Source organism: Bubalus bubalis, chromosome 2 (genome assembly GCF_019923935.1).
Source record: "Bubalus bubalis isolate 160015118507 breed Murrah chromosome 2, NDDB_SH_1, whole genome shotgun sequence".
Lineage (NCBI taxonomy): Eukaryota > Metazoa > Chordata > Mammalia > Artiodactyla > Bovidae > Bubalus > Bubalus bubalis.
In genome coordinates, this window is record NC_059158.1 from 182,718,140 (window position 1) to 182,746,099 (window position 27,960).

Consider the following 27,960-nt stretch of genomic DNA (forward strand, 5'->3'; position numbering starts at 1 on the left):
AGGCAGAGCCCCGCCGCGCGCGCCCCGGCCCGCGCCCGGCGCCGCGCCCCAGCCCGCCTACGGGGCGCCCACCTGCCGCCCGGACGGGAGGTCCCCCCACACCCGCCCCCGCGGCCGCAGCCGCTGCCCGGGGCCGGCGCCCGCGGCGGCACCATGAGTCCCCGCTGGTGCCTGCGTTCACTGCGCCTTCTGGTCTTCGCCGTCTTCTCGGCCGCCGCGAGCAACTGGCTGTAAGTCCAGACCCGGCGGGCCCGGGTGGGTGCCGGGGCGGGGCGGGCCCCGGGGGCCGCGGCCGGTGCCAGGCGGCGCGGGGGACAGCGGGCGCGGGGGCGCCCGGCAGGTGTCTTGGCCGTGGGACGCGAGGCTCGACCGCCCTGTGCGCCGCCGCCGCCGCCACTGCCCCGGCCTCCCTCTGAACACCCCTCTGCCCGCGTCCGGCTCCCAACTCAGGGGCGGCAGGGGAGGCGGCGACCGCCCGCACCCCGAGGCGGCGTGGGGAGCCCGGGAGCTTAAGGGGCGCGAGCGCGGGAGGGCGGCAGGGGCGGGGTGCCGGGTGCGGGGCGCAGCCCGGGCTGGGCTGACAGGTCGCCGAGCAAGCGCATGACGGGCGAGGACCCTGGCTGCTAATAGCAGGTTAATCCCCGCCGAAGTCCAGGAGTGAGCTCCCCGCGCCTAGCTGCCCGCGCGGCGCTGCCGGCTGGGCCGGAGGCGTGCAGGGACCTGTCCTGCTTGGGGGCCCAGGAGCCGGGATAGAAGCAGGGAAGAGACCAGCCGGCCGGCCTCCGGCAGCTGGCGCTGGCCGGCCTTGGTTCTCCCTGGAGCAGAAAGAAACTCCGTCCAGAGCTTTAAGAGGCAGCAGCCCCCGGCTCCCTAAGTCTCACCTAAGAAGAGGGGGCAGTGACCGCTTGTGACCTGTCTGTTTCTCCCTTATTGGGCTGGGGCTGAAGGTTTGCTGGGGGCAGTGGGGATTCTAAACGGATGAGCTTCCATGAGTGGGTAGCAAGGAAGCAAGAGGGCCCTGGACCCGTTCTTCATCCCCCTTGGTGATGGTTTTCACCCCTGCCCCAGGCTTCACCCTGGTCCCCATTGCTTCTGCCCAGAACTCTGCCCCCATCGGCCGCCGTGGGCAGTCAGTGGGGAGCCAAGCTCCAATATTGATCTGAAAAGCATGAGGTGGGAAGGGGGATAGCCAACAGTGTAGCTGGGGTTTCCATGGAGACAGCGGGAGAGGAAAAAATTCTCTCTGCATCAAGACCAAAGAACAAATATCTCCCATGAAATTGCCCCGAGTGTCCAATGGCTGTTGCTATGAGGTCATTGCGGCCGCTGGGGCCCTGCAGGCTGGAAGGAGTGTGTTTGCTGGGGTCAGAGCCACCCAGGGCTTGGGGGACGGAGGTGATGTGGAATTCTCCCAGCTGTTCTTAGAGCAAGAGTGAGAGACTCCAAGGCAGCCCGAAGTGGCTGCGGAGCTTTTGTTTTTCTTGGAGACTTAATTTGATTAACACTTCAGGGGCAGTGGCAAAGTGTACAGAGACCAGGGTACCACCACCTCTTCCTGCTACCCCTCGGCAGGCCACCCCCCCCACTCCGAGTGGGGCCTGGGGGTCACAGAGCCAAGGAGAGGGGCTGACTGGGACTTGGGGAAGTTCATGGTCCCTGGAAAGCATGGGTTCAGAGCCAGGGTCTCCAAAGCCAGCAGGAGCAAGAACTGGTATGACTGGCCCAGGGCTGAGGGCTACAAAAAGGGAGAGGAAGAAGCAACAATTCAAGGGTCTGACCCAGGCCTTCCGGGAACAGCAAGACATCCACAGTGGAGTTCTTCAAGAGCATCTAGTGTTTGGGCTCATTTTACAGATGAGGAAACTGAGGCCCCAGGAGCGGAAGCTACTTGCTCATCTTAGAGCAGAGAACTGATCCCAGATGCTCTGACTTCCAGGCAGTGACATACCTCCTTCCCTGAAGCCATCCCAAACTTAAGCCAGCGCGGCCCAGGTAGTGTCACTGCCCACCTTCAGCCACATCCAAGCCCCAAATCCCAACCAGGGAGGCTGCTCCAGCTTTGGGTCATGCAAACCGTGGGGAATTCCAAGTGGGGTGGGGTGAAGAGGGGCGGCCTAGAAGGAGAAGAGAGGTTGGCAAACCTGTTCTCTGCAGCCGCGATGGTTCAGGTTGCCATGCAGCAGGTCTCCAGATGACCCAGCTCGCTCCTGCTCCAGCCCGGGCTTCAAGCCAAGGGTCTCTGTTCGGCCCAAGGCAGGAGAAACAAGGGGCTTCCCAGGACCCCCGCCAATCCAGAAAGGCTGTGATGGAGAAGAGATCTCTGGGCATATTCCAAGACTGGGTCCATCCCCAGGCGAGGGACTGGGCCAGCTCTGGGGGGAATAGATGTCACAGCCGGGCCTCCAAGGAGCTTGGAGGAAGACAAGGTAAAAGCAGACCACGGATGCATGAGACCATGAACATGCGGTAGCTGTCGGAGGAAGGAGATGAGTGAGCTGGAGCGGTCACGGAGGGGACTTGGCCTGAAGGTTGCAGAATCCTGACAGTAATCATTAGAATAGATCCTCCTGTGCTAGCTACATCCTGACAACATCTGAATCCCATTTTACAGATGAGAAAATTGAGGATCACGGAGGTAACGGCAGCGAGTCACCTGGCTGGTAAATGGCAGAAGCGTCTAACCCAAAAGCTGCCTGGAGAAGGAAAAGTTTCTGGCAGGCAGATGTCCGTCCAGGCATGATGGCTGGCACTGTGTCTTTTCCAGCCATGCTGGAGGTCTGGCCCCAAGAGGATGGCTGGCAGCACTCTCAGAGGGGCAAGGCTGGGGTGTCCACTCCCCTTCCAGTACCTGGAATCAGGCTTCCAGCCAGGGCCGGCTGGCTGTCCAGTTGCAAGAGCTGATGCGGTCTGTTGTCTCCGTAGGGCGGGTGGCCTGGCGGAGAGGCCAGGTGTCCCGCTGCGTGCAGCTGTTGGGCAGGATGGAGCTTGGAGCTGGGAGGGCTCTGTAGCCTGAGGCCTGGGCAAGCCCAGAGAAGCTAGAAGCTGTTGATTAGACTTGTGTCTGGCACCAGGAGTGAGTTGACAGCTTGTGGCAGCTCCCACCACTGAGGGAGGGAGAGAGGGAGGGACGGATGAAACGGTCCATCAGTGGAAGCCTCCACAGACCTGGGCTTGTAAAAGTCTCTGAGTGTTTTCCCCGGCACTGGGGCCATGCTGGAAGTCAGGAGACTTGGTCCTCAGAGCTGGGTGGCCTGGGATGGCCTCTTTCTCCCTCTGGGCCACAATCCTCAGCAGATTGTTCTGAACCCCAGATGGAAGTACTGGAAGAGTTAGACAGATAAACTAAGATAGAATAGATAAACTAAGGTTTTATCATGGTGGATTTCCTGAAGAAAGGCGGTGATGTGCTGAGCTGGGGCCCCCTTGGAGGCCCAGTAGGCACAGCCAGGGGGGCTGTACTACATTCACAGCTCGTCCAGCAGAGTGGCAAGGGCAGATGGCATACAGTTCCATCGCAGGTCTGCCCGTGACCAGAGGGGTGACCTTGGACAAGGTACTTACCCTCTCTGAGCCTCGGGTTCTTCATCTGTAAAATGGGACAGACACGTGAGGGTGCTGAGGCTACAGAGAGAGCCCACAAGCGGAGTAACGCCTGGCGCGCTGGGCCTGTGCAGCCAGAGCCAGCCAAGACGTGCAGTGCCGGCCCCGCAGCTAAAGGCGTGGTCTGTCTGCCCCAGGAAGTGTCCCCCTAGGCTCTGGCTGAAACCCCCGCTCCCTTCTAAAGAGCAAAAGCGCACCCCCGTGGGTCCCCTCCTATGGCCCTGGGCGTTGAATTAGAATCACTGGCACGCCCATGGCTCTTTACAGTTTGCACTGGGATTTCTCTCCATTGGTACTTGGGGCCTGTGCTGTGCATTGTTGAATGTTTAGCAGCATCCCTGGCCTCTCTACCCATCAGACACCTGTAGCGCCCTGCCCCCCACGCCCGCCCCCCCCCCGCCCCCCGCCAGCCAGGGAACCACCAGAAATGTCCCCAGATGTTGTCAAATGTCCCTGGAGGGCAGAATCACCCCTGGTTGAGACTCAATGGCTTACAAAGCATTTTCACACCCATTTCCTTATAAGAACAATATAACCTCTACCCCTTCCCCTTCAGAGGAGGGAGTCCATATTCAACCCCACTTCAAAGGCCCAGAGGTGCAGTGACTTCCCCAAGGGACATCCTGCATGCCAGAAGCAGTACTTGACTTGCCCACAGATGTCCAGACCTTGTGGGTTTCCATCCTCTCCTTAGAGAACTGTTTCCAGTCACATGTTGTTTAGTCTTTCAGTCGTGTCCCACTCTTTGCGACCCCCATGGACTGTATGTCCGTGGAATTCTCCAGGCAAGGATACGGGAGTGGGCTGCCATTTCCAAATAATGTGGCTCCTCTGCAAGGTTAGAAACCTCCAGAGGCCAAGGCTGTGGCATGAACACCTCCCAGCAGCCTCAGTGCCTGGCACATGCCAGGCCTGCAGTAGCTTCTCAGTCAACATTTCATGAACAAAGGAAGGACAGGCCTGTTCGCTCCTGAGGCTTGTAAGTTGCTGTCACATCAGGCCCCATCTGATGTGGGCCCTCCCGCTTTGAGTGGGAGGGAGGCTCTGCTCTACTGCCCCGAGCCACGGGTGATGCTCAGATGTGCCAAAGTGGGTGTCGGGATGTGCGGCTCTGGCCCGCAGCTCTGGGCCAGGGCACTCGCTCAGAGCCAGGCTGAGAGCACTTTCTCCCCTTACCCTCCTCTCGGGGCCCCGGGACCAGGCCTGCCTGAGGGGTTTGTTCAAGCAGCAATCACGGCCCAGCTGTCTGCCGTGGCTTGACTTTCTTCCCTCAACCCTGGATTAGCAATTGAGCAACTCAGCATCTGACAAGACAGTGCTCCCCAAACCTGTTGAAACTCGCCCAGCTCGGGCCCTGTGGGTGCCTTGGGAGAGCTGAGTGTTTGCACCAAGCCTCATCCTCTCGTCCCCCACTCTGGGAAGAAGGGCTTGGTCTGAGCCAACCAGGCATGGAGTTGGCCAGGGAGCCACCGATGACGGGGGGTGTGGGGGGTGACAGTTGCCCACCCCATCACCCCTACTCCAAACAAGCCTGCAAGAACCACTCAGCGGACTCAGCTGGGAGGCGGGGCTGTGACCCCATGGTTGCTGTCCAGATTTCCACAGGAGTTGCCAGGTTTTATCTCTGAGTCCTGAGCTGCATCTTCTGTGATCCAGCCAAAGCCGGGAGAAGGCTTGCTCCCTGCCGTGACCCCCAGCTCCCCCTCTCCCCCTCCCAACCCCTCTCTGCCTCCCCCATCTCCTGGCAAACTCGAAACCAAACTCTGTTAGTTCCCTGGCCAAGTCAGAACCCCCGCAGCAGAGGGGACCTGGTCTGAGAAAAGAGGCGAAGGGCGGGGGGTGGCGAGGAGTATAAGGAGGGAGGGAACCCCCCCGACAGCTCTCGGCTCACAAGAGAACTTGGAGAGGCCCCTTAGAAGCATCATGACACCGCCGATGAGACCAGAGGGGCCTCTTTGCTGCTGTGGCTCCGAACGGTCCTCTGGGACCGTTTCTCACTGTGTTCACACACAAGTCACTGCAGAACTGGATCTCAGGAACTCCTCTCCAAGGACTGGAGACCGCAGGGTACTCCCCTTGAGTCAGGGATGCCCGGCTGTCCTGGCACCCCGGGGCTGAGAGGATGAAATCTCAGCCATCAGAGTCAGAGGTTCTTGGAAGTGCTCAAGTCAGCCTCCTCCGGGGACACCGAGCCTCCGAGCGAGTGCGTGACGAGCCCTGTTTGATGACGGCGAGCACTTCCTCATCCAGACAGCTTCTCCATCAGGTGCCGTGCTAGGCACCTGGGGGTCACAGGGCACAGCAGTGGTACAGCTGGAACCCCACTCGAGGTCTCTGACTGCTTTCCAGACCTTTCCCTGCGGCAGGTAAAGCAGGCCTGCAGCCTACCCCCCTTGCCCGGCATCCCTGCTGGAGGTGATGGGCGACAAGGGAGGAGCCCAGGTTTTCCCGCCAGCCGTGTTGGGGTGCGAGTGTGGGCTTAGCCACCGGCTCCCCCAGGCCTGGGCCTTGAGCAAGGGTGTACCAAAGCCGAGGAGCTCGCTAGAAACCCAAAGACACAGGGCATGAGCCTCCCTCCAGGGAGCCCACACTGCCCCCTGGACAGCTCAGGCAGCTTCCCCGTCCCTCCTGGCAGCCCTCCCCAGGACTCCCCAGCCCAGGTGGGGAGAACCACTCAACGGTGTGGTGGCTCCAAGGCAGGCAAGGCTCCAGGGAGGAGGGTCGGGTGGGTCTTCGCAAGGGAGACGCTCCCTGCTGGCAAATTCGGGGGCGAGCCACGGTCAGGAAGTGCCTTAAATTCAACGCCCACTGGGCCCGCAGCCACACCTTCCCCTAGAGAGAGAAGGAAACTTCTCCCCGCCTGTCGCAGCTCGGGAACCAGCCAGGTTCAGGTCTGAGCTGTTATTTGCTGGCCCTGAGTCAGCCACCAGCTCCCCTGGGAACAAATCCTGTGAGATGGGAAATAAGAAATGGGGAGGGGGGCGGGACGCCAGGAATGGCAGGTAGGGAAGTGGGGGCAACGTGGGGGTGGAGTAAGACGTCGAAACGGAGGAAGAGACAGACAATTCTGGGACTGTAACACTGCAACGATAACCCATCTTTTTTTCATTGAGGTAGAGATGAAGAAACATGCAAAATACTTCAATGCTGATTCGTCACACATGTTCAGCTAGACCACCCTGTTCTGTGTGCGTGCTCTGACCCCTTGCTCAATAGATGTTTCTTGAATACATTTAAAAAAGAGAGAGACAGAAGATCGGGGTGCTGAGGCTTCTGAGGATGGGGAGTAAAGGGAGCCAGGGATCCCAGGAGATGGGGGGGCGTGCGGACAGCACCCTAGGGTACAGGAGCGGGGACTTGGGCTGCAGGGAGGCTGTCATTCCGCTCGCAACTGAGGGAAAGCGCTTGGGGCAAAGAGAGCTTGACGTGGGCACTGAGAGCTCTATGGAGCTGAACTCCGTCTGGGGGAAGAGTGGCATGGAGGTAGCGCCCACCACCCTACGGCCCCTGCGGGCATCTCCAGGGCCAGCCCCTCCTCACTGGCTACCCCTGAAGGGCTTTCAGGCCAATGGCCGCAACTCCTTCCACCACCTGAGAAGCTGCAGAGTCCATGGACCCAGACACTGTCCAGGCGGCCACGTAACCTCCAAGGCATCGTCCTCTCCAGCACCCCTCGCCCCTGAAAGACGCCTTCACTGTCAGGCAGGAAAGACACAGGGTCTCTAGAAAGACCCATCAATGGAAGAATAAGACTGCCTTCCTCAGACCGGTGCCCACTGATGCCAAACCACCAAGTCCTTTGTGCCCTGGGCCATCGCTGGAGCCTGATGAGCCAGCCCAAGTTTAGAAGACAGAAGGACCTGTTTTCAAGTCTTGACCACCCCTGAATGGCTGCACAGCCTTGACCATGCACCTCTCTGAACCTTGGTTTCCTCATCTGTAAAACGGAGGGGATGATACCCACCTGGAGAATCCTGCGTGAATTTACCCGGTGGCTCAGTGGTAAAGAATCCACCTGCAACGCAGGAGCCACAGGAGACGCAGGCTTGATCCCTGCATCAGGAAGATCCCCTGGAGGAGGGCATGGTAACCCTCTGCAGTGTTCTTGCCTGGAGAATCTCATGGACAGAGGAGCCTGGTGGGCTATGGTCCATGGGGTCACAAAGAATCGGACATGACCGAAGTGAGTTAGCATACACGTGTCCATGTAAGGATATAGTGGAGCACGTGACTGTTGTTTGAGGAGCAAAGTGACAAGGGGTGTAAGGTTCCTCTTCCTGTCATCTAGTCCCAAGAATGGTTCCCAGGTGCCCTGGGCACACCACTATCCCTGCCATCCTCATGCCAGGGTCCCCAGTTCCAAATCTCTTAACAGCACCATCCACCAAGTCCTCAGACCGTCTGTTCCTAGAGGACCCACCTGACGGGCCAGAACCACTGGCAACACCCCCTCTCTCTCTGAAGACTCCATCGGGAGACTCCATTAACCATCCACAGTTGGGATCAAGGCTGAAGTGAACCACGGTCCCCGAAGAGCACGTGTCCTGCCCTCTGGGAGGCTCAGTTGAAAGAAGGGCTGGAAACCCAGGTGGAAGGGAGCAGATGGAGCCAAGCCAAAGAAGACAAATGAGCCGAACCAGCCTGGGGTCCCCCGGAAGAGGCTGCAGTTCAACGGACTAAGGAGAGGCTTTGGGAGGGCACAGATGCTGACGCTGCTGAGGAACATACCAATTGTAAGGAATAACAATAATATATAATTGTGTTGCCAATAGGACAGGAGTGCCTGCTGTGTGCCTGTTTAACCCACCTCAGCCTCTGGAGATCCGAATGTTTCTTCTCCCCACCCTAGAGGGGAAGACACGGAGGCTCACAGCCCCTCTCTTGCCACCAGTAACATGGAGACAGGATGCTGACCCAGTCTGTCCATCTCTCTTGGGCAGTGCCTAGCGCTGCCTGCCACAGGAAGGGATGAGAGTCTTGGGACAGGGCCACTACGGCGACTGAGACTGCGGGTACAGAAGCCCTCCAAGGCCTGAAAACAGCTGGGGATGTGGACAGCTCCTGGGAAACCAGGGACTCCCCACCTGCCAGGAGTGCCGGGGGTGCCCAGACGGGTCGCAGACCCTCTCTCCCTCACCCGGCTGCATCTCCCTGGGCGGGCGGCTCTCCGATCAGCAGGCACCCGGTTCCTTCGGGCTCCTCCTCCCAGTCTCTTGGCCTCCTTCCTTCCTGGTGTCGCCCGGCAGGCACGACTGCTCCTCGGGAGGCTCTAAATGCGGCCTGGGCAACAGGGAGGCCTGAGGGAGGAGGGGGTAGAGAGAGGCCCGGGCCGGCCTCCCAGCCCCCACCTGCCCGCCCCGGGGCCGGGACCCAGGGCACTGACCTGCCCGGCCTCCCAAATGCTCCAGCAATTTCCCGTCCCCGGTCCTCATGACTGCGCAGAGTCAGAGCTGGCGCAGGAGGCAGAGAGGTGCAGATTTTCCTCTAGGAATTTGTGTGTGTATATATACATATATATATATATATATATATATTTTTTTTTTTTTTTTAAGCCAGCAAACCTGGAAAAGCTTGGGACAAGCCCAGCTAATTTTAGTTTCTAATGAAAACAGCAGGTGGCTGAGAGGATCTGATCTCCCTGGCAGGGCCAAGGGCCCTCCGGCCTCACAGGCAGCAGGCACGGGCCGCAGGGAGGGCCTCCTGGGAGGAGCCTGGCCGACCCCGAGCCCCTGCGAGAGGAGACGGGCACGCGCTGGCTGGCAGCGGGGCGGCCCGGGGTGGGGGGGTGGGGGGGTAACCTGATCGATGGCACGGCTGTGGCTGGAGTCCTGGGTGGCCCTGGGCAGCAGGTGGCAAATGGCTAAGACTGTGCTCAGCAGCGGCCGGAAGCAGCCTAAATGGGGGCGATGCAACCCCAATGAGGGAAGAGGCAGGGGTGGCCGAGGCCCTCTGCCGGCTGGCCCCATGCTCCGTGTCTCCCCCAGGAATGGCCTGTGTGCTTGACATCTGAGCCAGGCCCAGCCCCAGGTCAGAGAGTGGCACGCATGTCTCTGGGGGAAAGGTTGAGCCACCTGAGGGTGCGGGGAGGGCATTCCTGAGGCCCCTGGGGCCAGCTGGGCCTTGCCCCCTGGGCTCTCTAAGTCCTCCGCAGGCCCAACAGCCAAGGAGCCCCCAGGTTCTTCGGTCACCCCCGCCCTCCCCTCTCCTGAGCACTTTGCAGGAGGGGAGCTGAAGGGACCTCGTGAGCACAGGGCCCTCCATCTATGCTGCAAGCATTCACTGAGCACCTTCTACGGTCACAGCCTGTGCTGGACGTCGGGGAGGCCACAGGCTGGACACACACCGAGCGGGGCGTGACGCCCTGCAGCTGTCGAGCGAGGCAGATCCACAACCGGGGTGCAGGGGAGAAAAGGGTCCAGTGTGAACTGGGTTTGCATTCCAGCGTCGCTGCTCACTAGCTGTGTGACTCTGGGGCATCATGCCCCCTCTCTGGGCCCCAGTTTGCTCATCTGTAAAACGAAGCCAGGCATCCTAACTGAAGAAGCAGTGCGGGCCAGGGCCCATGAGGCTTGGGGTCCTAAGCCCCCCGCCCCTTCTCCAGTCCCAGTCCTGTTTCAGTTCTGATGTCCTGCCCTTTCCAGGCAAGAGAGAATTGGAGGGTTTAGGGCTGTGCGGCTCTTACCATGGGAGGGGTCAGCTGAGGGGCCAGACGAAAGCAGGGGCTGGGGGTGGTGGGCATTGGTGCCAGCCTTGGGGGGCAGGGACACTCCTCAGCGGAAGAGCTTTCTCAGCTTCTTCCTGGAAGCCATCCCGGTGACTCACGGCCGTGGCAGGCCGGCAGCTCACCCCTAAATCCCTTCTACTGTTATTTCAGCCTGTGTCCCTCGTTGAGTTCTGAGCGGCGGCAGGGGCAGGCAGGGGGTGGGCGGAGGGTAGGGGGCTCCTCTGGTCTGTGTCTCCCGTCTTCAGTGGCAGGGGCTCCCTCTATCAGCCTGCGTGGGATGGGGCCAGAGGCCTCTGCGGCTTAAACCCCTCCATCCTCACGGGCTCTGACCCTTTAGTCTGCAGTAGTACCCTGAAGAGACAGGCTCCAACAGGGCAGGGACTGGTCCAAGTTCGCACCATAGGCGGGTGGCTCCGCCAGGCCTCCCCAGCTTGCTCGCCCTGCCCAGAGAACCCCCACCTTGAAACAGAAGCCAAGCTTCCGCACCACCTGCCCTCCCCTTCCCCCAGCCCCTCAGCAAGACACGAGAGGGGGGCAGAGCGGAGGTGGGGGCCGGCCAGCTCTGTGCCCCCATGTCACCGCCCCCCCACCTTCTCCTAGAAGCCAGCCCTGGCATCTGAGCAGGAAAGGATCCAACTTGTAGGCCCAACTCCTAGTCCCCCATCACCCTGTGGCCTCCCAATGTGGACCTGGCCCATGGCCAGTAGCCAGGCTCTTGGCGCCCCCTGCAGGCCAAGAGCGCCAAGTGGTGCCAGCTCCTCAGCTGGGCTGGGGGTACTGTGGACCCAGACAGGGCCCCCTCCCCTTGCAGAGGCACCCTCCCGCGGACCCTCAGCCATCTTTCCACCCCCGTCTCCCTTCTGAGGAGGCCTTGCCCAGGCCTCACAGGGATGCTACCAAGCCTCTGTGCCTCCTCTGGGCTAAGACTGGGAGCCTCCCGGGAGGCAGGCAATGGGGGGAGAGTGGAGGGGGGGTGCTGCCTCTCCCCAAGATCACCCACCTCCACCTCCCGAGTTGCTAGGGAAAGGCGAGAGCCTCAGCATCACGGCACACCCAAAAATCAGCTGAGAGCAAGATGCAGCAGCCACGTCACACCAGGTTAACTTCTCCCTGCGGCCTGGGGATCAAAATCATTACCTCCACTTCCCAGATCGGGAAAGCCAGATGCAGGGAGGCCCAGCAAGCAGGGGACCGGTGCAGCCGTGAGGAGGAGAGTGCCAGAATCAGGTTCCCGGGGAACTGGGCAGGGAACACCACTGGTAGTCACCCATGGGCTTCCCCTAAAGCCCCCTCCAGATGGGTGCCAGCCTGGCTTCACAGCTGCTGCGGGGAATGTGTTAAAAAGCCCATACACCCACCAAGCTCCGCCTGGAGTGGGGCCCAGACACCCGCGCTCTCGGCAAACCCTGCAGATATTTTCCTGCACAGTTAGGTTTGAGAACCATCACTCTAGTCCAGCCCCCATGCCCGACAAAAAGAATCCAGCTGCTGATGGAACACTGCCAGTGGGGAGAGCTCGGCAACCCACAGGTAGCCCACCGTCTATCTACACCTTGGCCCGTGTCCTTAGGTCCAACGAACCCAGCTCCCAGCACCCTCTGCCCACTGGTGACATTCAAGTCCTTGAGCCACTTAAAAGAATATTGTCTCTACCAAAGGCTTTGAAGTCAGGCAAAACCAGGGTCAAGTCCTGGCTCTGCCTCTTATTTGCCGTGTGACATGGCATACAAGGCAAAGTATCTGTGCCTCAGTTTTAACCTCTGTAAAATGGGAGTTCATTGGCTTGCTGAGGATTAAATGCAGTCATGTAAGTAAAGTGTTAGGCTTTACTGATTAAGGGCCATTGCTGCTGTTGTTTAGTCGCTAAGTTGTATCTCTTTGCGACCCCAGCACGTTAGGCTTCCCTATCCTTCACTATCTCCCAGAGTTTGCTCAAACTCAAGATGCCATCCAACCATCTCATCCTCTGCCGTCCCCTTCTCCTCCTTCCCTCAATCTTTCCCAGCATCAGGGTCTTTTCCAATGAGTCGGCTCTTCGTATCAGGTGGCCAAAGTATTGGAGCTTCGGCTTCAGCATCAGTCCTTCCAATGAATATTCAGGGTTGATTTTCTTTAGGATTGACTGGTTTGATCTTCTTGCAGTCCAAGAGAATCTCAAGAGTCTTCTCCAGCACCACAACTCAAAATTATCCATTCTTCGGCATTCAGCCTTCAAATTAGTTAATCTTATTGCCATTGTCATAAAAATCTCCCTTGTCTTACTAGGATTTCTGTGTGATTTTCTATGTGGGTACTGTGCATTTATTCATTCCTTCACTTGGCAAACAGATGTCACATTCACACCCCATCGTCTGAGGCCCTGGCTCAGACCATCTTTCACATACAGGATCTCTGTAATGGCCTGACAACGGTTCCTTGACTTGGCCACAACTGGTGGTCACCCCCTCACATTACAGGTGGGAAAACTGAGTCCCAGAGCGGTGACCTTCCCCCTTTATCCTTCTTCTGATAGAAATCTGTGCAGCTTCCCTTGTGAGACGCACCAGCATCTTCACCTCCACCCCTGGAGAACCATTGCTCCTGCATCAAGGAGACCTGGGTTGCTGGGCTGGTTCACTGTGGAGTCTGGTGCAGCAGGATACCTCCTCTCTTTATATTCAGAGCCCCTGATCTGTGAGGTTGGGGCTGAGCCTGAGGGTAGGTAGAGCTGGGGTCTGATTCCTGTGGGAAGTTGGTGGGAAGGTCCCTTTCCTTCTCTGAGCTTACCAGTAACGTAAGGAGTCTGGACCAGACCATCTGTCTCATTCCTGAAGGATGTGATTCTGTGCACTCTGCTGTATCTCCAAGAACCTGGGAGGCAGCGCCTGGCAGCCCTGCCCTAAGAGGTGGCAGGTGCACCTCCCAGTGAAGAGATAGAAAGGGAGGCCTTCCAGAGTCCCCACTCAGCTCTCCTTCCACCATCAGACTGCTACTTGTACGCCTACTATGTGCACTGGCCTTGGCCAAGGATGCTCGGATGGGCGGGTGGGGACAGGCTGAGGGGCCGAGTTTGGAGCACAAGCCTCGGGGTCATCCAGACCCAGACGCAATGCAGGCCTGCTCTCCCTTACAAGGCGGGTGACTCCGATGGCCACCTCTGTGCTTTGAAATATGACCTGACACTTAGTAGGTGCTCACTCTTCCCTTGAGAATGCACACTCTTCCCTTGAGAGGGAAACCGCTTTTCTTCTTCACAGGGTCTTTCCCCAGCTCTGCTCCCACCCCAGTGAGTGTCCTTGTATCTTGCTCCAGGGCCCCTTGCATCCTGGCCCAGATCACAAAATCATCGTCATCAGACAGGGTAGAGCCCTCTGGCGCCCTTACGGAGGAGGACAGGCAGGGGAAAGGCCCATGGGGTCAGAGGGGTCTGAAGCTTGGCTCTGTCACTTGCTACCTGGATCCCCTTGGGCGTGTCACCCTCTTAGCCTTTATGTTGGAGTCCATGAAACGGGCACAATAATTGTCAACTCATAGATTGGGGGTGAAGTGGGTTTGATCCCTGGTTGGGGAACTAAGGTCCTACGTCCCATGTGGTGTGGTCAAAAGATTACAGTCGAAACAGTCATGCTCTGTCCTCCGCTGAAATGGATGCAATGAAGCCCCTCTCACATGCACCTGGTCGCAGAGTGCCTTGACAGAAAGCCGTGTTATCTGGCCTGGGATCCCCTTCCAACCCTGTGAGGTGGGGCAAGTGCTGATGCCTCATCCCCGGGCAGTGAAGAATCCAGAGGCTGAGCAGGGAGCCTGGCACACTTGGCTTTCAAAGCTCACATGCCCTCATCGCCGTCCCCAGCCCCCAGTCCTCACTGCACACATTGTCCTGAGCGCCACCGCTGTGATGCTGGTCTCTGCCTGGGGGCCTGGGAAATGGCTGGCAATGAGGATCGCGGCCTTTGTTAGCCAGAAGGTGGGCTTAGGTCGCGGGGGTCCCTGCCTGGGGATGAGGGAAAGAGACACAGCAGACCAGACAGCGGCTCCAAGGCTCCCAGAGAGAGGGCGTCTCGACATGCAGGGCTTGGAGTGGACAAGGTCTGGCGTAACATCGGGGCCCAGATGCCCATGGCCCAGGGGCCCTCCAGGCGGGGAGGGATCCCACGGAGGCTCTGTCAGCGGCTGTCCTAGGGCTTCCTTTAACTCCAGCCAAGATGGAGGCCTTGTACAAGACAGCCCTTCCCCACTTCTGCCCCCCACCGCCCAGGCAGGAGGGCTGTCCCTGGATCCAGAGAGAAGCCAGGGGCTCATCGCTGGGACACCTGGCTCCCAGAGCCCTGGACAGGGCGGGGGGCCTCCACCTGGGCGTGGAAAGAGGAGGGGAGGCGCTCTGCCTGGCGTCCCACCCCCACCCAACCCCGCTGTCCCCAGGTACCTGGCCAAGCTGTCGTCGGTGGGAAGCATCTCCGAGGAGGAGACCTGCGAGAAGCTCAAGGGCCTGATCCAGAGGCAGGTACAGATGTGCAAGCGGAACCTGGAGGTGATGGACTCGGTGCGCCGCGGCGCCCAGCTCGCCATCGAGGAGTGCCAGTACCAGTTCCGGAACCGGCGCTGGAACTGCTCCACGCTCGACTCGCTTCCGGTCTTCGGCAAGGTGGTGACGCAAGGTGAGGGCGGGGCTCGTGGGGGTGCCGTCTCCTCGGGGGGCGAGAAGGGGAGTCATGTGCTTGGGAGTGGCTTGACCGGTCCATCACTCATCACAGGAGGCCCGGGAGTGAGCAGGACGCAGCGGAGGCGGGGGTTGGAGGCAGGAGGGCCTTCGTTCACTGACCCTGTAGTGCAGTACCCCGGGCAGCATCTTCAGTCCTGGGGTCATCATCCTGTTTCAGTCAGAATCCAGGATTCGGGCAGGGGAAAGGATGGAGCTGCCTGGAGCTCCTCAGAGGGTGAACAGCAGAATCAGAAATCAGATCCGGGGCCTCCAGCCCTCCAGCCCACCCTGTTCTTACCTTAGCTCTCAGCCTGCCATAGGCAAGACCTCCTCCTTTGTCCATACCTTTGACAAACCCTATTGGGAACCTGACCATGCCTGGCTCGGAGACCCCGGGAAGAACACCACCTGGATCCTGTCCTCCCAGGCTCATGGTCAAGGTCAATGCTGACAGTCCAGCTGGGGCAGTGGCCGTCACACCCATAGCACTGGCAAGGGACCAAACTGTTTAAGTGTTTTAAGTGATACAAACTCATCTGGCCCCTTGAGATAGGCTTCCATCTTGCAAATGAAGAAACTGCAGCACCCAGAGGCTAAGTCACTTGCTTACGGTCACAGAACTAAAAGCGGCTGAGCCAGGCCTTGAGCCCACGAGGTCCAGCTCCAGGTAGTATTCTGTCTTACCCACAGTGAGGGGACACAGGAGCCTCAGGAGCCCGGGGTGGACCTTGCCCCAGCCAGGGCAGGTGCTCAGGGGGAAAGCTTCCCCGAGGAGGTGGGCCCTCAGCTGACACCAGGAGTATGAGAAGGCCTTCAAGCCAGAGGAAGGTGGGCCAGGGCATAGGGGACGCTCCAGGCAACTGGAAGGCTCCCCAGGAGGGCACCAGGTCAAGCTGCTGTCCTCCAGGGCGCGCTGTGAACCAGCTTCCTCTTCTTCCACTACTTCCTGAGCGTGAAACTGACACTCCAGGCCACCGACTGTCCACGGGCCCCGTGATGTGCCCGGGCAGCAGGAGGGCGATCCTGGGCCAACCTTTGTCTTGGCACCTGTGATCCTGGAAGGCTGGGGCTGCCGGGCTTGTGGCAAACCATTTAGATGTTGTTGGAAACTGACTGCGATAGAAATTTGGAAGCCTTTCTCCTGAGAGCTGGCAGTGGCCAAAGAAGGCACGATTGTGCTTGGCCCAGCTGAACGCTGCTGCTTCGTGGAAGAAGCAGAGCCCCAGGGTGCAGCCGGGGAGCCGAGGCCCTCCCGGGACCAGGGTGTCTGTCTGTCTGCTGAGGCCCAGATCCTAGGCTCAGCAGCAGACCCTGGGCCTGGGAGGCCCCTGGCACACAACAGGTGTTCTGGGTTTCAGGCGGGTTGGTGAATAGATGGGCAGGGTTTCACACACCAGGCGGTCTCATACCCCCGTGCCTTTGCACGTGCTGTTTCCTCCACCCAGACACCCAGCCCTCTTTCTCCGCCAGTCTTTCTCTTTCTCCCTCCTCCAGTCTTCTCAGCTCCTGCAGGCAGGGGGGTTGCTTTGTTCCTCGGGGCTCCAGAGCTCTTTGTTCATGCTGGGGGTTTTTCCCCCCTTTTTTGGTAATTGTTTTTTTATATAATTTCGAACTTAGAGAAAATTTGCAACAATAGTACAAGGAATTCTCATATACTCTTCTTTTTTTTTAACAACTTTTTTCTGATATGGGCCATTTTTTAAGTCTTCATTGAATTTATTACAATATTGCTTCTGTTTTGGATCTTGGGCTGCCCTGAGGCATGTGGGATCTTAGCTCTCCAATCAAGGATCGAACCCATGACCCTTGAGTCTTAACCACTGGACCACCGGGGAAGCCCCGCCATGTACTCTTTATAAATAGGTTTCTACGTGATGGGTTTATTCAGTCAGCTTTCATCTTCCTATTTTTTTTAAACTGAGGAATAATTGACATGCATTATATTAGTTTCAGGGTATAATATAATGATTCAGTAACGTGTATATATTATAAAGTGATCACTACAGAAAGTCTAGTTAACATCCATCACTACACAGATGTAGACATTTTCTTCTTGTGGTGAGAACTTCTAAGATCTCCTTTCTTATCCACTTTTAACCATGAAGTACAGCATTACTATCTATAGTCACTATCAAGTCCTCCTGATGCATTTATTTTTATAACTAGAAGTTGGTACTTTTTGACCCCCTTCACCCGTTTTGCCCACCTCCACCCCCTGCTTCTGCCTCTGGCACCACCAATTTGTTCTTTGAATGTATGAGTTCTATTTTTCCTATGAAGAATTGCCATAGGCTCTTTACCTAGATTCACCAGCTATGTAAATTTTAACCCACTTGACTCATCAATTTCTCTCTCTCTCACTCTCCCTTAACACACACGCACGCACGCGCACGCGCACACACACACACACACTCTTGTCTCAACCTCATGTGCCCACATGGCTCTCAGTACACCTTTCACACTGACCTGTGCTGGCTTTCTCCCCCACCCCACCCCCAACCCCGTCCCTAAACCGTGAACTCTTTCAAGGCAAGACAGATGTCTCATTTACCGGCTTCCCAGCACATGGCCGAGCCTGGCATGGAGGATACAGTCGATGGATGCCATCCAATGGCAGAGAGCAAGTCAGGGCACAGACTCAAGGGGCAGAGGAGGGGAGGCGCGGATCGGTGCAGCCTGAAGCCGGTGAGGGACCCTGCTGAGAAGTGCTTTCCTCGCCTGTGTCTGCGCCAGGAACCAGGGAGGGGGCCCAGCCCTCCCAAGCAAGCTCAGGGAGACGCCAAGACTCCGACCAGGTTTGGCTGGATCCTGCTCGGGACTAAAAGTCCAGGTGACTCGGTCAAGCGTCCAGTCTCCTTGGGGCTGAGTCAGGGCGGGCACTCACCAGGCAGCCACAGCAGGGCATCACACCAGGCAGCCACACCAGGCCAGGGCCGTCATGTTTTGGAGGAGTCTGAGCTCTTCCCACCCGTCCATCTCCTCACTGTTGCATTTTCTGTTTTCTTCCCTAGTAAAATGCCCCCTGGGAAAGCCTTACTCTATCCCCACTGAACAAGAGAAGGGACTCGTCCCTCCCAGGGTGGCTGAGATGCTGGGGAAAGAGCATGGGTGGCGTGGCCTTGGGGGAGGGACGGCCCTCTGAGCCTCGGCGTCCTCACCTGCCAGTGGGACCCTCCCCTGCGCTCACTCATAGGGCATCACCATCTAGGATGGACCTCTGCCCCAGAAAAGCCACCCGTCGTCACCAGATGCTGAGATTTGGGGCAGCAACTGGCCTGGGCAGGCCTCTCTCGCACCTCCCAGGCTTTGGGGTCAGGGGGCTTGGCCGGTTCCCGGATTCATGAGCTGCCTGGCTGGAGTCATGACCTCAGACCTGGAAAGGTGATAGGTCACAGACCCCCCCAAGAGCCAGGCCGTTCCTGGAGGAGAAAAGGAGCCCCATGTGTGGAGGGCACTGCCTCGCATCCAGCCACCCTCATGACAACTCCAAGCATGTAGAATTATTCCCACGTTACAGCTGAGAAAAGTGGGGCAGCAGGCAGAGGGTGTGACCCACCCAGATCCAGACCTGATCCAGGCAGGAGACCCTGGGCAAAGTACATCCCCTGTCCAAGCTTCAGCGGCATATCCCTTGGAAAGGCAGCTAGAGGGCAATCCTTGCCCCCCGTCAGGATTCAGAGATGATGTCTCCAAATGCCTGAATGACTCCCAGGGGCAGGGACGGCTCTCTTACCGCCAGCGCTGCCCGAGGCAGCACGGCTCTAACCCTGCACCCCCTCCACCCCCGGGCAATGGACCCCCTCTGCTCCTGGCCTACATAGGCAAGACAGATGGTGACCCATGAAGACAGTGTGTAAGTCAGGGCCAAGCCATGTGCTCTGGGCTGAGACTATGCCAGAAGTTTGGTGAAGTTGGCAGGGGGTGGGGGGCAGCAGGAATGGGGCAGGTTGGAGGTTCTTGGCGGGGCAGGCACTCGGGGCCAGATGTGGGATGGCCTCTGTGCATTCTGGTCACTGCCGGATCCCCGCGCCTGGGGCAGCATCTGCGCATGTAACTGATAAACATTTGTGGAAGGAATGACGAATGACCAGGGCTTGAGCAGGGAGGGAAAGGCCGTGCGGTCCGGTGAAAGTTCAGGGTCACCGTGAACAGGATGGGCGGGGGTCTTTGAGCGGGGCTAGCCCGAGCAGGATGCGGAAAGGTGGGGAAGACGCCAACTCCTTGGCTCCCCGCTCCTTCCCTCTGTGGAGGATGCCGGGGACCCCCCTGCCTCTTCACACCCTGCTCTGTGAGCTCAACCGCACCCCTGTCCCGAGAGAGCAGACTCCCTGAGCTCTGAGGCCCTGTCAGGCCCTGGCTGCCACCTGGACAGGACAGGTGATGAGTCGCAGCCAAGTTAAGATTCAGCCCAGGCTCTCTTTCTAGTCCCCGAGTTCGAACATCAGGGCATCTTTTTTTTTTTTTTTTTTTTTTTAATATTTATTTGGCTGTGCTGGGTCTTAGCTGCATCATGTGGGATCTAGTTCCCTGACCAGGGGTCAAACCCACGCTCCCTGCATGGGGAGCTCAGAGTCTTAGCCACTGGACCACCAGGAAGTCCCGGTGCCGCTTCCTGGCGGCAACATCAGGCTGGAGGTGGGAGCAGACGCTCCTCTGCCCTTCGACTCACTGACACCTGTGCTCTCACCTCTCCTCGGTGTTGACATCACGTTGGACCAGAGAAGGGGACCTCTCGAGCCAGCCTTTGGCGCCATCAGATAAGTCACAGGAGGCCTAGGGAGGGGGCACCCCGGAGACACTCCACACTAGGGGTTCCTTGAGGACAGGTTCCTCTGCGCCTCCCTGGCGCGGGCACAGGACCTGGCTCACAGCAGGTAACCGTCTGGTGGAGGAGGTGTCTCCACCCTAAGGAAGCTTTCGGCCCAATGGCCTTTATGCGGACAAGCGGCCCTCGGGGTGTGACTGCCCTACCTATATTTGTTAGGGAATGAATAAAATGGCATTACTTTCACCCAGCAGCAACATTCACGGTAGCTATTGTCTCAAGCTCCTACTCTGGGCCAGTGACTAAGCATTTCCTGTGTTTGACGTCAGTAGATTTCCAGACCCACCTGAAGAGGTCAGGACGGTGTCAGCCCCATTCTTTGGACACGAAAACCGAAATCTCACATCTAGGAAGTGACCAAGCCGGGACGAGACTTCAGGCCTGCCTGGCTGAGCATCCACGCTCCTCCCAATAACCCCTTTCCATTTCCAGGGAGCTGGGAAAGACCTGTCACTGCCAGCTCTGTCCTGGGAGGAGGTGAGGGATAGCATGGCCCCTGGAGCTTCCCGTCTGGCTGCAGACAAGCCACACAAGACGCTTTGAAGACAAAACAGAGTGGACAGCCAGCCAGCAAGGGCACCCGGGGTCCCGGGAATCCGTGATGGTGGGTGGGAAGAAGTGTCAGGGCCTGGCCTCCCGGGGCAGTGTTATCTTCCCCACGTTAGAACTGGAAAAGGGCACAACATGGCTTTGTCCAGCTCCAGCGCCTTTACTCCTTCCCCTGTCCCACATTGTGTTGTAAATCCAAAGAGGCTTCCTGGAGGAGGTTTCAAGAAAAACAGACAAACAGCTTTTGCCGACAAGATAGCAAAGGAAATTGGACAGGCAGGCGAGGGGCAGGGGTGGGGAGAAACCAAGGTCAGGACTCTCTCAGAGGCCAGGCTGTCCTGCCCCTCCTCCTGGGACTCCCGCTGGGCCCCGCTTTGGAAACGTGAGTTATGCTCGGAATGCCAGTGCCACCAGGACACTTGCCTGGTGCCCCGGGGCATCCCCGTGCCCGCGGTCTCCTTTCCAGCCCAACTCAGCCTCTCTTCCAAACCCTCCCTCCTGCTCAAACGCTCTTCCTTCCAACATCTGGGGAAACAGTGCGTGTGATGTGCTCGGCACAGCACAGGCCCCAGTTCCTGCTTGTCCACTGGCTGAGGGACCCCAGACAGCCACCCAGCCTCACTTTTCCCTCCAGGAGCAGAGCTGGAGAGAGCTGGGTGGCTCAGGTCATCATGAGCACAGGGACAGGCCCTGGCATGTGGGAGGCCCTCAGAAAGGGTAGTTATCCCTGGATCCCGAGGACAACTCTGAATTTCCCAGCTGCAGGCAGCCTTCACACCTTGGAAAAGAGGGCAGTGAGGTGGGACCCGGAGGACGCTCAGGATTTAGACCCTTGGAGCCAGGGAAGGGGGTACAGGAAAGAGCAGGAAGGGGCTGGATGTGGAATGGAGAAAACGGCTTCATGGAAACGGCAGGAGCTGCGAGCAGCTGCTAGCACTCTCGAGTGCTCTGCCTTCCCCTCGTTGGCTCTGCCGTCCCAGGAGGACAAAGCCAGGACTGTCCTCCCCCTGCAGCTGGCACACGCTGACCCTCAGACCAGGGAGCAGTTATCTACCAGGCCGCTGGGGAACTCCCCTCCACAGCCCTCACCGCTGCACCGCAGTCCTTTTTCTGGGTCTCAGCGGTCTCTGCCCGGTGTCCCACTGGTGAGCAAGGCTCCAGCCGGGACACAGGGGAGAAGCTGGGAGGAGCCACAGCGCTGGAGTCGAGGGATGGGGACTCAGGGCTGCTCAGAAAAGGCGGCCGCCGCTGCCATCAGCTCTCAGGACACAGGGGCTTGGTCACATTCTCCGGGCCTGGGGGCAGGGGCGGGGTGGGGGACTCCTGTGCTGAGAACTGCTCACCATCCCCCCAGAAAGAACCCATAAAAGGAACTGGACAGGTCCCACAGCTCAGGGCTTCATACACGGAGGTGAGAAGAGATGTGCTGATTATTCCTGGGGACTCTGGGCTCCAAGGGGCAGGACCATGTCAAGGTTGAAATGCTGGAGCCAGGCTGACCGAGTCTGAATTCTGCCTCCCCCGCTTCCTGGCTGGGTGTCCTTGGGCCAGTCGCTTCACCCTTCGGTGCCTCAGTTACCTCATCTGTAAAATGGGGAGTAAAAGTCTCTACTTCTCAGGGATGTTGTGTTCAGACACTGCACAGACTGAGCTCTCTCTAAGCTTCAGCTCATGCTATTATCTTCATTCCAGAACCTCTTCATTCTACCCAGGCAGAGAGAACCATAGTGCCCTTGCTCCCGAGGCCAGAACAAGGGGGCCTGAAGTTCTGGCAGATGGGTGTTGGTTGGGGATGAGGCGGGGGTCTCCCTAAGCACCTCACGGGGTGCCCTGCACCCAAGGCGACTAGCACGCAGGGGAGGAGGTAGGCCCAGAGCTTGGGGCGGGCTGGGGGCTGCCTGAGGGCCCAGAGAAGCGGAGGAACCAGGACCGTGCCCGGCCAGGAGCTGGGGCCACCCTGCCACTCCCTTCCACCCTATCTCCTGCCGTCCCTTCCCCCTTGGTCTTTGGGGCAAAGATTTGTGCTGGTTCAGGCCTGGAAATACCAGAAATACCAGAAACTAAAGTCGTCTCTCTTTGGGCGGCCACAGCACAAAACCAACCAACATGATCCTGCTATTAACCTCGATTAACTTGGAGAGGATTCCGTCTCAGGCTGTCAAGGCCCCCGTGGCTCTGGCCAAGCCCCCTCATGCTGGCCCAGAGTGGCCAGACCATGGTAAAGGACAGGCCGTGGGGAGTGGGCGGCGGGCAGGATCCCTCACTCGAGGGCCGGACCGAGAACAGGGCGTCTTGAGCCACGGGGGCCAGGGCTGCCCCCCACCCCTGCCCACAGACGCGGGCACACAGGAGGTGATTGTTTCCGCCTGACCACGGCGACTGCTCCCCGGGGCAGCCGGGAGCACAGGCCTGGGTGTCGGAGAGGTAATTGCCAACCGCGAGGCCAAAGCCTGCCCCCTCCGCTCCTGCGGACACGGACACTCCAGCAAGAGACAGAGGGACAGTCACGGGCACACAGAGGCCCTCACAGGGCCCAGGAGAGGTGCAGGGCCCATCCAGTCACACACCCAGCCAGCCGTGCACACACGCACCACACACACAGACACACACACACACACACAAATACACCCCCCTCCCACCACCCACACCCCCAGAAAGAGCCTACACAGCAGCTACACCCCCTGAGGCACAGTTCCTAGGAGGATAAAAACACCCATTCAGGCGAGAGACGGGGCAGACACCAAAATAGAACCACCAAGAAGTCAGGGGGCGGAAGGGAAGAGACGGGGAGCAGAGGCGGACTGACCGGAGCTTGGGTCCTGGTTCTGGCACTTCCTGACCGGCGACTGGGACCCACTTCCCCTCCCCAAACCCGCACTGGCCGCCTGTGAAATGGTCAGCTCTCCGGAGGTAGAGGGCGCCCCCTCGCTGGCAGTGGTCCTGCCTGGTAAGCGGTGGGGCCGTTGTCACTGCCCTTTACCCTGAAAGGTCTAAGGAACCACGGTGGTCTCAGAAATGGGCCCAGCCTCAGCGGGGAGGGGCTAGGGCAGCTTCACAGGGCGGGGGACCCCCTTGGAGACTTTAGAAGAAGCAAGAAGAGCCAGGCAAACAGGCCCTGCCCGGGACTCCTGCAGTCTCGGTACATTCATGCACCTCTCCCTGCCTGCCTTGTCGCTCACAAAAGGACGCTAGCATCATCATCTCCCGGAGAGGCCGTGAGGGCAGGATCTGGGGGGAGCTCAGAGCACTGAAGCTGGACCGGCACCACTCAACCACGAGCCGCGTGGCCTGGGACGAGTTGGCTCATCTCTGAAAATGGGGTGGCAGTTGTACTTACCTGATGGGTATGGGGCAGACAAATGCCTGGCATGCGTGAAGCCCACATAGCAGTGCCTGGCGGGTGGCGCCGTGTCCCGTCGTTGGTGTGCTGAGACTGTCAGCTCAGCATGACTCGTGGCTCCACAGAGTCGCTGCCTCTCTGTCTCTCTCCCTGGCCGCCATCGTCCAGGAGGGTCCCATCTACCCGCCCCCATAAAGGAGGGTGCCGAGGGGGAGAAGCGCTGGGACCCAGCCCTGCCCCCCTCTGCCTCCCACAGGGACTCGGGAGGCGGCCTTCGTGTACGCCATCTCTTCGGCAGGTGTGGCCTTTGCGGTGACGCGGGCGTGCAGCAGCGGGGAACTGGAGAAGTGCGGCTGTGACCGGACCGTGCACGGGGTCAGCCCGCAGGGTGAGTGGGGGCGCTGGGGAGGGCATGAGTGGGTGGCCAGGGGTGCGTGGGTGGGGCGCCTGGGCCAGGCCCTCACTCACCCATGGTCTCAGGTGCCCCCCACCCGCCACCCACCCAGGCTTCCAGTGGTCAGGATGCTCGGATAACATCGCCTATGGGGTGGCCTTCTCCCAGTCATTCGTGGACGTCCGCGAGAGGAGCAAGGGGGCCTCGTCCAGCCGGGCCCTCATGAACCTCCACAACAACGAGGCTGGCAGGAAGGTAGCGTGGGCCCCCCTCCCCGCCAGGAAAGGGCAGGCTCGGCAAGGGCCCCAGACACTCCCTGCCAGGCCCCTCCTGTGGGGCGGGGGGCGCGCCGAGAGGGCAGACCGGTGAGCGGGCCTCACGGAGCTGTGCATGGCCATCCGCACCCGTACGTGCACACAGGTGTGTGTCTCCATCCCTCCGTCACACACACACCACCCACCCCTTGCTCTGCGTCCCTGCCAGGACCGTGGCCTTGACTGTGACACCGTCTGCCATCTCAGTACCCACTCCTCAAGGGTCCTTGAGTAGCAGGTGCAACGCAGCCCTGTCCTTCCCCCCACACCAGCTGTCACTGTTTCCAATGACACTGCCCTTTGAAAGGTCCCTCCTCCATCAACCCCGCGCGGCCCCGACGCCAAGGACAGTATTTTGGACTGTTCCCCACATAGCTGAGCAGCTTCTGTGGCATACAGAAGGGGCTTAAGACCGAGGAAGCTCCACCCTTTCTCCCATCCTGCGGCATCCCAACCTCGCCTGCCCCCTTCCGCGGTCCACCCCCAACCCCGGCGGCCCCTCCCCAGCTCCGCCCCCAGCCCACCCCCGACAGCTCCTGACGGCCCCTCTCCCCTCCCCCTCCCCCGCAGGCTATCCTGACACACATGCGGGTGGAGTGCAAGTGCCACGGGGTGTCGGGCTCCTGCGAGGTAAAGACGTGCTGGCGAGCCGTGCCGCCCTTCCGCCAGGTGGGCCACGCCCTGAAGGAGAAGTTCGACGGCGCCACGGAGGTGGAGCCCCGCCGCGTGGGCTCCTCCAGGGCCCTGGTGCCACGCAACGCGCAGTTCAAGCCCCACACGGATGAGGACCTGGTGTACCTGGAACCCAGCCCGGACTTCTGCGAGCAGGACGTGCGCAGCGGCGTGCTGGGCACGCGGGGCCGCACGTGCAACAAGACGTCCAAGGCCATCGACGGCTGCGAGCTGCTGTGCTGCGGCCGCGGCTTCCACACGGCGCAGGTGGAGCTGGCCGAGCGCTGCAGCTGCAAGTTCCACTGGTGCTGCTTTGTCAAATGCCGGCAGTGCCAGCGGCTGGTGGAGCTGCACACGTGCCGGTGACCGCGCCCGGCCCGGCGCCCGGCGCCCAGCGCCCGCTTCGTGGCCCCAGGGAAGGCCGATAATTTAAACAGTCCCCCCGCCGCCAGCCACCACCGCCCCAAAAGATACTGGTTGTTATTTTTTGTTTTGGTTTGGTTTTTGGGTCCCTTGTGTTATTTATTGCCCGAAGCGGGCGGGCGGCCCCAAGGGCACCAACCCTGGGGCCACCCTGAAGCTGGGGCCTTTGTGGCTGCCACTGACCAAAGGGACTTTGCTCGCGCCTCCGGCTGTCCACATGTGGCCGCTGCTGACCACTCACTTGTTATCTGTACCCATTTTTCTACTTGCAGACTTCAGGTGGGTAACGAAGAGTGTCCCAGCCACCCGTGCCGACTGACCCTGCCGTCCAGGGAGAAGGGTGGCAGGGGAACAGTGCCATCTTGATGGCAGCCGCACCCCCATACTTACGCGGGGGCCCCTGGCAGCTTCGGCCTCATCATCTCTCAAGCCCCCTGGAAAAAGAGTGGGTAGACACACCAGGTCTCCATGGGCAGCCGGCAGTTCAATCTCTGCAGGACCCTCTAGGCAAGAGCAGCAGATGAGGCCAGGACCAGTGCAGGCCGCAGCACCCCGACCCTCAGAGAGGGCGACGCCCCCCTTCCCCCCAGTTCCCGGTCCCTCCCAGGCAGGAATGCGGTTGCAGCCTGGATCAGAGACCCCAGCTCGGCCTTCACGGTGACTCTTCACGGGGCTGCTCCTCCGTGAAACTAAGAACATTAATGTCATACACGGGAAAGGGCAATGTGCAAAAGCCCTCACCCAACTTTCATTTCATTCTCTTAACCAAATCTGTTGAGCAAACACTGTTCTAGGCCCTGTCCTGGGCCGTCTCACTGGATGACCGCGGCAGTCCTGGGAGGCCAACCAGACAGGGACGCACACTTGTGCTCGTTTCACAGGACGAAGGGCAAAGCTCAGCTGGGTCCAGGACCCATAGATGCCGACACAGAGCAAAAAGAGCCCTCCAGCCAAGCCTCCTCCTGGGAGCCTGTTCCCAAAGTCCCAGAGACTGTAGGGCCCCCTTGGGTCGGAGCCTCAGGGACAGGACTCCAGCAGCGGGAGCCGCAGACCACAGGCCGAGCTGGAGCCCATGCGGTTCCCCAGGGAGGGCAGAGCCGGCTTGGAGGGAAGCGGGGGCCAGCAGCCAGGCTGACAAAGCGAGGTCTCAGCACGGAGGCACCCCTGCCCCCAGGTACCGCAGGGCCTTAAGCAGCACCCCCAGAGCCAGCCCCACAGCCTAGGCCTGGCCCTGTGCACCCGTCAGACCATCAGGAGTCCAGCCTAGACTTCTGTGGGCAGGACCTGTACACAGCAAGCCCGGGCCTGACCCAGCTGCTTCTCAGGTGGGCTCCTGACCCCCGGGGACCTCACTCCCAGCCCGCTCTCCAAGCTGCTCCAACATTGAGGCTTTCTGCTCCTGGTTTGAGGTCTTGAGGTTCGGGATTCCCTTGCAGGTTCTCAGACTCCCAGTTGTTGGCTCCAAGATTCAGTATCTGAATTCAAAGCCCCAGATCCACAACACAGGCTCCGGCCTGTTAGACTCGCTTCTCCGGGCCTTGAGGTTTGTGCCTCCTGGTGTTGGCTCCCTCACGAAGACAGGGTCAACACCCTTGGCCCCTAGCCAAGCTCTCCGCTCAGCGTCCATCCGAGAAGAAGGCCAAAACCAAGTGAGATGCTGGACCCACATTCAAACGTAGAGATAATCTTGGGGCAGGCAGGCTCTGATGTGGATGAAAGCTGAGCTGATTTGAGTATCCCCACGGTTAGCTGCCCAGCTGGGCTCACTGCTCCTCTGGCGGGCTCTGTTCAGCTGTCTGCTCAGCGCCAGGGAAAAACACTATCCCTCACTGGCATGGGCCAGACCCACACAAAGGAAGCGGTGGAGACCCCTCCCCCACCCCAGGCCCTGTCCCCAGAGGCAGGGGAATAGTTGATTCCGGCTGGATGCTGGTATGATGGGCACTGCCCCAGGGAGAAGTCAGAGGGTCTGCTTCACCTTTCCACCTACCGGGGGGCTCCTCAAAGCTGATCCTCCTGTGGCTCTGGAAGGGTGTCGCCTCAGTGAAGCAGACTAGATTCTAGCAACTTCTGCCCAGCCCTACCACTGCTGCCACCAGCACCTCAAAGGGCTCCACGGCTGCAGGAAAACGGAGCTTCCTTGGACACATCCAGCTCCAAATTGTCCAAATAAAGAGGAACCAGCACAGGACTGACACAGTCACCCACTCTGGAGGCTGGCCAGAGGGTCCAAGCCCTGCCCGAAGCCCTCCCCACTAGTCTGATCACAAGGCAAGGTGGCCTCTGAGGCCTCGGGCTGGACTAGTCCCAGCTCTGGATGCTGCTACCCGCTGCTGCCCCACCCCATGCCCTGACTTTTATACTAGGCTCCTTGCCTTTGTGACATCCTCATGAAATAGTCTGGTGCACGATAAAATGATTATTTCTATATCTTGCAA

At 59.5% G+C, this 27,960-nt stretch overlaps 1 protein-coding gene across 3 annotated transcripts; it reads left to right on the forward strand.

Moving 5' to 3' along the window:
* Positions 1 to 43: 43 nt before the first annotated feature.
* On the forward strand, positions 44 to 27,960 carry WNT4 (Wnt family member 4). Of its 3 annotated transcripts, none has more exons than XM_025278763.2 (5): positions 44 to 230; positions 14,726 to 14,961; positions 23,976 to 24,107; positions 24,226 to 24,368; positions 25,097 to 27,960. In XM_025278763.2, the coding sequence occupies exons 1-5, from the start codon at positions 154 to 156 to the stop codon at positions 25,463 to 25,465; spliced, it is 957 nt and encodes a 318-aa protein (XP_025134548.1). In that variant the 5' UTR covers positions 44 to 153; the 3' UTR covers positions 25,466 to 27,960. The 3 variants fall into 3 exon arrangements, with proteins under 3 accessions (XP_025134548.1, XP_025134547.1, XP_025134546.1); XM_025278762.2 differs by having other exon boundaries at positions 24,018 to 24,107; positions 24,998 to 27,960; XM_025278761.2 differs by having other exon boundaries at positions 47 to 230; positions 24,998 to 27,960.